The 10,044-nt window shown below is 38.2% G+C and overlaps 1 protein-coding gene and 1 pseudogene across 1 annotated transcript; both read right to left on the bottom strand.

The window, feature by feature from the left end:
* Positions 1-268: 268 nt before the first annotated feature.
* LOC126803771 (peroxidase 52-like) lies at positions 269-6,752 on the bottom strand (annotated as a pseudogene).
* Positions 6,753-7,673: 921 nt separating this feature from the next.
* On the bottom strand, positions 7,674-9,154 carry LOC126802313 (peroxidase P7-like). The gene is made up of 4 exons (XM_050529923.1): positions 8,900-9,154; positions 8,561-8,752; positions 8,300-8,465; positions 7,674-8,174 (listed from the first exon to the last, which is right to left on the bottom strand). Exons 1-4 carry the CDS (start codon positions 9,107-9,109, stop codon positions 7,780-7,782), a joined length of 963 nt encoding a protein of 320 aa, XP_050385880.1. The 5' UTR covers positions 9,110-9,154; the 3' UTR covers positions 7,674-7,779.
* Positions 9,155-10,044: the final 890 nt, after the last annotated feature.

Here is a 10,044-nt window from a genome sequence, read left to right as displayed (position 1 = left end):
TTTGAATCTGAGATGATGCATGCATGTGTTCATTCATCAAGGCATCTTTTGTGTGATTATTCAAAAATTTGCCCCTTCTCATTTTTGTTTCTCCCTCCGCCACTGGGTACACCTTAATATATATCTTTAATATGTTTCAATAAGTGAGTCACAATATGATAAACAACAAAATCTCCATCCAACAATTCTATCAAATAATTTTCCTTAGGGTACGATTAATCGAGCCCTGAAACCTAATAATGAAGTGCGGGTGGTAGGATCAGTGGAGTCAATACAATGGATTGATTCTCCTGCAATTGATCCGGACCTCGCCGGCTGGACCAATCAGAGGTTGGATGTAATAACCCGAATTTTTAGAAAATAAATGTCGAGTATTTTCAAAGTGTTAAACTTGTGAAATTAATTCAAGACGACAATTGGAGGTTTGCGACATTTCGAAACGAAAACGGAAACGTTCTCGGATCGTTTAATTAGAAAACGTAACGTTACCACAACATATAGATCGACTTTTATTCCGTCGCTCGGTTGCAAAAACTTCCTTCACGAAAGTCGTAGAGCTCATCGATACGAGTTCGTGGACACGTCACGTGTTCGAATCGGACGTCGAACGCGAAAGTTATTAACGTCGGAAGTTCGTTTCCGATTTTGGAAATAGTATAAAAGGAAGGAGAGGAGATTAAAAATCAGAAAATCAGTTTTTTTCCAAAAATCCGCTCGGTTACTGTTCACCCGAGCTCGGGTACTGTTCACCCGACCCAAAAACCTTCTCCGGCCGATTTCTCCACCATCCGACGTCGTCTCGTGTCGTGCCACCTATCAAACTGACGGGCTCGACGAGCTTCATCTTTTGGGCTACGCCTTGCACTCCTGCAACAACCACACACGGTGTAGCAACCGCCGGAAGTTACTGCTGTGGCGGCGCCGCCTCCGGCCACCAAGGCTCGAGATTCTTGGGGGGTTTTGCTTGTCTCAGTCCCAGCAACATTCCCACAAAAGGAATCGAGCCAAATCGAAGTGTAAGTACCCGAATCAAAATTTCAATTTCTAGGGTTTGTGAATAGTGCCGATTTTATGTTCTTCGTTGTTTGGACTGTTTAGGCTCGGATTTAGACCTTGGTGTCAACTAGGAAGTTGTTGAGGTTGTGGTGGTGAAATTTGGTGATGATTGGTGGCGGTCGGTGAACAGTAACGCGCATGAATAGTAATTGTGAACAGTGTTTTGGCAAACCAGTAACTTTGAACAGTGTTTTGGCAAAACAGTAACTGTGAACAGTAGTTTAGTAAAAACAGTGATTAGTAAACATGAACGGTGTTCCCGTGAACAATGTTTTATGAACAACATTTAGCTGTGCTGAACTCGCCACCTAATATTTTAAGTATCATTTTCTAAGCATTTATCATGCTATTAGGTGACTGACGAAACGAGTGAGGAAATTACTTTCAAGGTCGTAGAAGTTGCACGCAGGAAAGAATGTGAGTAAAATCTCACATATTTACGAATCTACCATTGCAGAGATTCAAGATTTTACAAGAGTTTTTAATATTGAATTACGACATGTATATGATATAGTGGATTACATATATATTGTATAAATGGTAATAAGTACATATATATATAGTTTGCTATATTATATACTGTTATGAATTCATTGGAATTGGTCATTTCGATGACGAGAATTAAATATTGAGCATGTGATTGGATTTTTGTACAATAAGATGTGTGATTATTGTATGTGGTTTTAACATGAGTTTGTTAAAATGTTTTGTCTTCGGACGTGTTTATGAAATATGACATGTATATGATATAATAGATTATATATATATATTGTATAAATGGTAAATATGTACATATATATATAGTTTGCTATATAATATACTGTTATGATTTTATCGTGATTTATGTCATTTTGATGACGATATTTATATATCGAGCATGTGATTTTGATTTGTACAATATGATGTGAGATTATTGTAAGTGATTTTAACATGGAGATTGTTAAAATGTTGATTTGTCTTTGGACTTGATTTTTGGTACAATATGATGTGAGATTATTGTACGTGATTTTAACATTGAGATTGTTAAAATGTTGATTTGTCTTTGGACTTGATTTGGTACAATATGATGTGAGATTATTGTACGTGTTTGGCAAGTCGGAACCTAGCCTTTGGCCGGGCGAAAGTTACGATACAGTTAGAGCTCTAGTCTGTCTGTCAAAGTCTTGCATGTGAGGTAACGGGTGGTTATCTGCTCATGAGTACTCATATTTTTGAATGTTGGGTAGCGGGTGGTTGCCCAATATTGACGGTGTATTACGAGAGGGGTAACAGATGTGTACCAGCGTTCTTGGTACCCGTATTATAAATGCATTTGGGTAACCAGAATGGTTACTTAATTTCTCATGAGCGCTTCTTTTCATATTTCTTTGGGACAACCAGATGGGTCGTCCATTGACTCATAAGTGCATTTATATTTGTTTGATTTGTGGATTTTCGTATATATATTAATATGCGAGTTATATTTTCATTTTACTCATACGAGCTGTAAAGCTTACCGGGTTTGTGTTTACAATCCCGGTGCACCAATTCGATGGTGTAGTGGATAACTCCGCATGTATGGATTAGTGGGAATTGACGTACCGCTCAGTAGACTTGAAGTTATTTATCTCCAGCTGGTGTGAGGATTTTGTGTGACTATCTTGTGAGTTTGTTGTGAGGATTACGCAATTCCATTTGTTATAATATTGAATTATAATTTGGGTTGTAATAATCGGTTTAATTAAGTTGTATTTTGAACTCAGAGATGATCCGCTGTGGCATTTTAAATGATTTCGATTCGTTAAGATTGTTTGGTGTTTAACGACTTTGAAATTTTGAATTTTTAAGCTCGAAATTTTGTGATCGTTACATTGGATGCTTCCCATCTTAGTCATAGCAGATACAAAGTCCATGAAGAAGCTTTCTTGGCTTACACTGAAGTTCTCACAAGTGAATATGTTTCCCGTCCGTTGAACAACTGTTGATCGGAATGGAGTAGCACCTCCACCTCGACAAGGTTCTTGAAGTAGCTGTTGTCAAACTTAGTCGGAGTTACGGTATCAATGGGAGCCTTGTAATTGTCACCGGAGCCAGAGCATCCAGCTATCTTTGTCTTGCAAAGGCCGGGTTAATGTTGGTCTCGTTGTATATACGTTTCCTGACGTTGACACACTGTGCGTGGCCGAGTGTGTGAGCTCCTGAGAGAGCAACCAAGTCTCGTTTGCTGAGGCCGAGAGCTCTAAATCTGAAGATGAGCTCGTTTAGATTAGCTCTTGAAGTTGGTAAGCTGATCTTGGCTATGAGGGGGTTCGTAACCTTTGCGTCTTTTCTTCCCAATTGGACTTCCCATTTCGGCCCTCCAAGCTGCATTATACATAACACGCATGCAGTCAAACCATGTAATATTTAGAATTAAAGTACGTAGTTATTACTGAAGCTAACATGCATCAACGTACTATCCAGCTAAAGTTTTTTTTTTTTGATACAGCTAAAGTTACTAATATATGTTGGGAACTTGAGATATACTATATTGATATTCCATATAATCGATCAACTTTTGATGTATTCCACTTTCAGTAGTAGCTTCAATGCCAACAGAGTCTCTTGCGGATATGGCAACTACATCGGCACATGAAACACTGCCGGGGCAGACTCTCTCGACAGCGTTCTTGATTCGATCAATGACTTCGAATCCGCATGCAGAGTTCTTGTTCGGATGCACGTTTTTCTCTCCTTTAATGAACGGACTATCGTCCAGGAGCAACGACGCGTCACGCGTCACATCCCTGGCATTGCCGTGAATTAGTATTCTCAGACATCAATAGTTGACAACGCATGCGCAATTTTTATAACGACCTCAAAATTTCGAGCATAAAAACTTAAAATTTTAAAGTCGTGAAACACCAAAACAATCTCAATGAATTGAAATCATTTTAAATGCCCCAGCGGATCATTACTAAGTTCACAATACAACTCAGACAAACCAATTATTACAAACTAAATTTATAATTCAACATTACATAAAAATAGAAATATAATAATCCTCACAATCTCTCACAAAACCCACAAATAAATCCTCACAAGTTCTCACACAAATTCACAATAAAAACCTCACCACGAGCAGGATAATGAACGACTTCGAGTCTTCAAAGTTGTCCTTCGATTTCTACTAATCAACACCTGCGGAATTATCCCATACACCATTGAATTGGTGCACCGGGATTGTAAACACAAACCTGGTAAGTTTTACAGCTCGTATGAGTAAAATGGAAATATAACTCGCATATCAATATATACGAAAAACCACAAATCAACAAATATAAATGCACTCATGAGTCAATGGACGGCCCATCTGGTTGTCCTAAAAAAAATATGAAAATGAAAGTGCTCATGAGAAATTGGGTAACCCATCTGTTTACCCAAATACATTTATAATACGGGTACTAATGAACGCTGGTACACCTCTGTTACCCCTCACGTAGTACACCGCCGATATTGGGCAACCTCCTGCTACCTAACATACAAAAATATGAGTACTCAGGAGCCGATAACCCATCTGTTACCTCACATGCAGTACTCCGGCAGACAGACTAGAGCTCTAACTGTATTGTAACTTTCGCCCGACCAAAGACTAGGTTCCGACATGCCAAACACGTCCGAAGACTGGTTCGAAGATATAAACACGTGAATAGTACTACGTGAACAGTAATTTCGTAAAACCAGAAATTGCTGAACAGTAACTTATTATTACTGTTTCGGCATTTAAGGTTTACGAAACGATTCTAAATTCTTTTCTTGTCTTTTCAAGGTGATCGATAAATCAAGGAAATGAATTATCTTCGGAAATTGTGAAATTACGCTCGAGTTGATCAGGTGAGTAAAATCTCACATATTTACGAATCTACCCTTGCGGAGATTCAAGATTTTGCAAGAGTTTTAAATATTGAAATACGACATGTATACGATATAGTAGAATATATATATATATATATATATGTATGAATGGTAAATAGATACATATATATATATAGTTTGCTATATTATATAATGTTATGAATTCATTGTGAATATGTCATGTTGATGACATGAATTATATATTGAGCATGTCGAGTTAATTTGTACAATATGAAGAGATGGATATTGTATGTGGTTTTAACATGGAGTTTGTTAAAACGTTTTGTCTTTGGACGAGTTTTGTCTTCAAACGTGTTTATGAAATATGACATGTATAGGATATAGTGGATTATATATATATTGTATAAATGGTAAATAGGTACATATATATATATATATTTTTTCTATATAATATATTGTTATGATATTATCGTGATTATGTCATTTTGATGACAAGAGTTATATATCGAGCATATGATTTGATTTGTACAATATGAGGTGATGATTATTGTATGTGGTTTTAACATGGAGTTTGTTAAAACGTGTTTATGTCTTCGGACCACTCTTCGGACGTGTTTGGCATGTCGGAACCTAGCCTTTGGTCGGGCGAAAGTTACGATACAGTTAGAGCTCTAGTCTGTCTGCCGGAGTACTGCATGTGAGGTAATAGATGAGTTATCGACTCATGAGTACTCATATATTTGGATGTTGGGTAGCAGGAGGTTGCCCAATATCGGCGGTGTACTACGTGAGGGGTAACAGATGTGTACCAGCGTTCATTAGTACCCGTATTATAAATGCATTTGGGTAACCAGAAGGGTTGCCCAATTTCTCATGAGCACTTCATTTCATATTTTTGGGACAACCAGATGGGCCGTCCATTGACTCATGAGTGCATTATATATTTGTTAATTAGTGGATTTTCGTATATATTGATATGTGATTTATATTTTCATTTTACTCATACAAGCTGTAAAGCTTACCGGTTTTGTGTTTACAATCCCGGTGCACCAATTCAATGGTGTAAGGGATAATTCCGCAGGTGTTGATTAGTGGAGATCGAGGGACAACTCTGAAGACTCGAAGTTGTTCATTATCCTACTTGTGGTGAGGTTTTTATTGTGGATTTGTGTGTGAGAACTTGTGAAGATTTATTTGTTGGTTTTGTGAGAGATTGTGAGGATTATTACATTTCCATTTTTATGTAATGTTGGATTATAAATTTGGTTTGTAATAATTGGTTTGTCTGAGTTATATTGTAAACTCAGTAATGATCCGCTGTGGCATTTAAAATGATTTCGATTCATTGAGATTGTTTTCGTGTTTCACGACTTTAAAATTTTGAGTTTTTATATTCGAAATTTTAAGGTCGTTACATTTATACTCGTTTCCAAAATCGGAAACTAACTTCAGACGTTAATAACTTTCACATACGATGTCCGATTCGAACGCGTGACGTGTCCTCAAACTCGTATGGACGAGCTCTACAACTTTAGTGGAGGAAGTTTTCACAAACGATTAACGGAGTAAAAGTCGATATTCACATCACAGAAACGTAACGTTTTTTCTAAATAACGTTCCGATAACATTTCCGTTTTCGATTTCCGACGTTTCAAGGCGACACAAATACATTTAATGAGTTTCACAAAATTTATCAATTTAAAACTCAATCATTAAATCGTTCCGAAAAATCGGGTTATTACAATTTTACATATGCAAGTCCTTAGTTTTACTCCTCGTGTGCATATAATGAATAACTAAGGTGGAAGATTTACCTGAACAAAACAATCGTGGTAGAAGAGTCGGAGAAGACAGGCACCCATTCAGGGATTCGTTTTAATTGCAGCTTGGACTATGGGTCACGGTGGGGAAGACCTCTGTACAAGATCCAGAGTAAAAGCCCATGGAAAGTCCAGCACCGGCTGCGGTGTCAATGCTCGCAACCAGAGCCAAGGTCATGAACATGGTCATTACGGAATAAGACGACGCCATTGCTATATTATTTGTTTCAGACGGTCTAGAATTGGTATACGTATTTCTTTAATTATTTTGTTCTTGCATAGATAGAACGGATCAGAATTCAGAAGATGTTTCAGTGAAACAAAGAAGACGTTTAATTTGTATGCATGGAGTGAAACCGGCTCCACAAACCATGTAAAAGAGAATTGCAGCTGGTGATAGAGTTAACCAACGTACGGACTAGCTCAAACTCTCATTAGTTCCCACTAATTGGCAGTTAAACATGCACTACGTACTAGACTACTAGGACACCCAATTCAAAGGCCTCCCTACAAAAATAGAACGAGAATTCATGCATCTTGACCAGATACGACACATACTAGCCTAGAAAATTGTAATTTATCACTGATTCTGGTTAAATTAGTGAGAAATAATCAACTAATGCTTGGCCCTTAATCAATAGATGAAGAATAGACAATGACATGCATGCATGTCGAAGATTTCAAACAAACTTCTACATTATTCCAAGGCCATACAGAGCTAGCTCCTATCAACAAAATTGACGTGTACTTTGGCACTTTTTTGCTGCTTCCAATATTTCATATTTATCTATCAGTGTAAATATTTGGAATAATACATGGGGTGTGGGGTTTGTAAAATATGGCGTGCAAATTTCAGCACCTAGTATATATCATGATGAACATCTAGGTCATTTAACTTGTAGTAATCAAATTGTAACCATCATGGGCGTTGAGTTTTTGAGTCCTACAGGAGAAACCCACAAGGACATAACGGCACAAGACATTACTTAATTACTGATAAAACATAATATCTTCACTAAGACCATTTATATTCTTATATGAACTATGAAGGATTGATGTGCGCATACTATTAATTGGGCTTCCTACAGTTCTTCCTAATCTCTCCATTGGATCCAGTGAGCAGGTTGATGTCTCCCATCTTGATCATGGCGGCAGCAAAGTCAGAAATGAAGGTGCTCTGGCTGGTGCTGTAGCCACGCACTATGGAATCAGTGGAGCCACCATTCAAGAACAACTGCTGATCGGAGTGGAGGAGACCTCTGTTCTTGATAAGGTTCTTGTAGTAGTTGTTGTCGAAGGCTGTTGGAGATTGAAGATCCAGTGGAGCCAAGTTGTTGTCCCCTGAGCCTGTGGTTCTTGGGCAGTTTGATTGCCTTGTTTGTGCTAAAGAACTCTCCAAGTTGGTCTCATTGTATAAACGAGCCCTGAAGTTTGTGCACCTTGCTTGCCCAATTGTATGTGACCCTGTCCAATAGTACAATAACTGTTAACCTCCAGAGATAAGAGAATAGCTATCGAGGCTCAAGTAGGTTGTGCATCACGACGTACAGTAAGTTTTTGTGTTATATAATACCGATTACATTACGTACCAGATAAAGCTACCATGTCATTGGTGGAAAGGCCAAGAGCGTTGAATCTGGAGATGAGCTGGTTGAGGTTAGAGGTTGGAGGGGGAATGCTGTTATTAGCAGCGGCTTGGCTGGCAGTTCTGGCATCTCTTCTTCCCAGTTTAACAGTCCAACTTGGTCCTCCAAGCTGCATAAAGAGTCATGTATAATCAAATCTCGATGAAGCTCTAGCTAAACCATAATTAGTGCACGCTCAAATTACTAATTACTTGGCTGACATACGATAGCAACAGAGTCTCTGGCAGTAATGGCTAAAATATCAGCGCATGAAACCACGCCGGGGCACGCATTCTCAACTGCAGACTTGATGTTATCGATCACATTGAATCCTCGAATAGAATTCTGATTCGGAGCTGCATTTTTCTCTCCCGTAAATTTTGATGTGTCATCCAGCAACACCGAGCCATCGCACCCCTGCCATTATGTAATTAATGAATTAGTTATAGTTGGACATGGACATTAGATCGACCAATGCAGACAATAATTGTTGGCTTTTTGGATGACGAAATGCTTGTGAACTTTGAAAGTTAATTAGGTAAACAAGAAAATTAATTTACGTACGTTGACAAAACAGTCGTGGAAGTGGAGGCGGAGAAGGGAGGCGCCCATTCGGGGCTCATTTCTGATTGCGGTATGCACGGTGGATTTCACGGTGGAGAAGAGCCTAGGGCAAGACTTGGAGTAAAAGTTTGTTGAAAGTTGAGCAGTGGTAGTGCCCATGAACATAAGGTGAACAAAGGTCAAAATGGCTATGCAAGAAGAGGAAACCATTTTTAAGAAGTACTAGCTAGATAGTGGGAGAAAGCAAGTACTTGATAGTGCTACTTATTGTGTGGAAAATAAGAGCAGAGATGGTGGTGTTTATATACTGGTCTTCTCACGGTGATTGGTCTCGGCAGGTGACCTAACACGTAGAAATTTTAGTGCAGGCAATTGATAACTAGGTTCAGAAAGGTAATTTGATTGTTACAGACATGCAATAAAATCGAAGATAATGAGGAAGACGCGGAAGAGAATCTCTTAATCCCATAATAGAACGTGCATGCTGAGATTTGTCAAAGGATACGTGTTAGTGACTTAGTATAGTATGTTGAAGTTACTATATATTTGCCAAAGTGGAGGAGTTGTTAGTACCAGAGGTCTCGATGATGAAGAAATTGAAGTTCAGCTTTAACCGAAAGTAGCTACACAGATTAGCATATATGGTAGTGCGGCGAGAGTGAGTCTTCGAGTTCACACTCTTTGATATTAGTTTAACAGAATCAGACTAATTATACGGAAGACTACCTGATCAGACTACGCCGTCTAGGCGGGTTTGCTTATAAATTGGTATAGTTCATTTGCAATACGCTCCAGATCCAGAAGGTTAATTAAGGGACTTCCAAACACTCATAGCTCATGGAAGCTAGCTAGCTAGTGCTAAAACTCATTCCAAACTGAAACTCAAACCGATCAAGGCTCCTTCATCATTGTGTAGTACTTTTTCTAAGTTATCCAACGTCATTCTTAATTTGAGGTTTCGAATTCAATATTCAAATTGTAAATTCTGTCAAAACATAAAGTTTTTTAGCGTTAGTATAAAAAAAAGTATCAGAAGATTTATACAGTTTTTGAGAGTAATATATATAGGTTTCGGTGGGAGTTGAGGTTTACCATATCCCTCCTTCTATGATATACTAGTAATTCTTTTAATAAATTAGTCTCAC

Source organism: Argentina anserina, chromosome 7 (genome assembly GCF_933775445.1).
Source record: "Argentina anserina chromosome 7, drPotAnse1.1, whole genome shotgun sequence".
NCBI lineage: Eukaryota > Viridiplantae > Streptophyta > Magnoliopsida > Rosales > Rosaceae > Argentina > Argentina anserina.
This window is presented reverse-complemented; position numbering and strand designations above follow the sequence as displayed.

Bases quoted from the DNA above. Each gene is read 5' to 3' on its own strand.
- LOC126802313 (XM_050529923.1), bottom strand. From the start codon at position 9,109: ATGGTTTCCTCTTCTTGCATAGCCATTTTGACCTTTGTTCACCTTATG. The intron at 8,466-8,560 runs GTATGTCAGCCA...CTCTTTATGCAG, and splicing joins CCAGAGACTCTGTTGCTATC to CTTGGAGGACCAAGTTGGAC. The intron at 8,175-8,299 runs GTACGTAATGTA...ACTATTGGACAG, and splicing joins TGACATGGTAGCTTTATCTG to GGTCACATACAATTGGGCAA.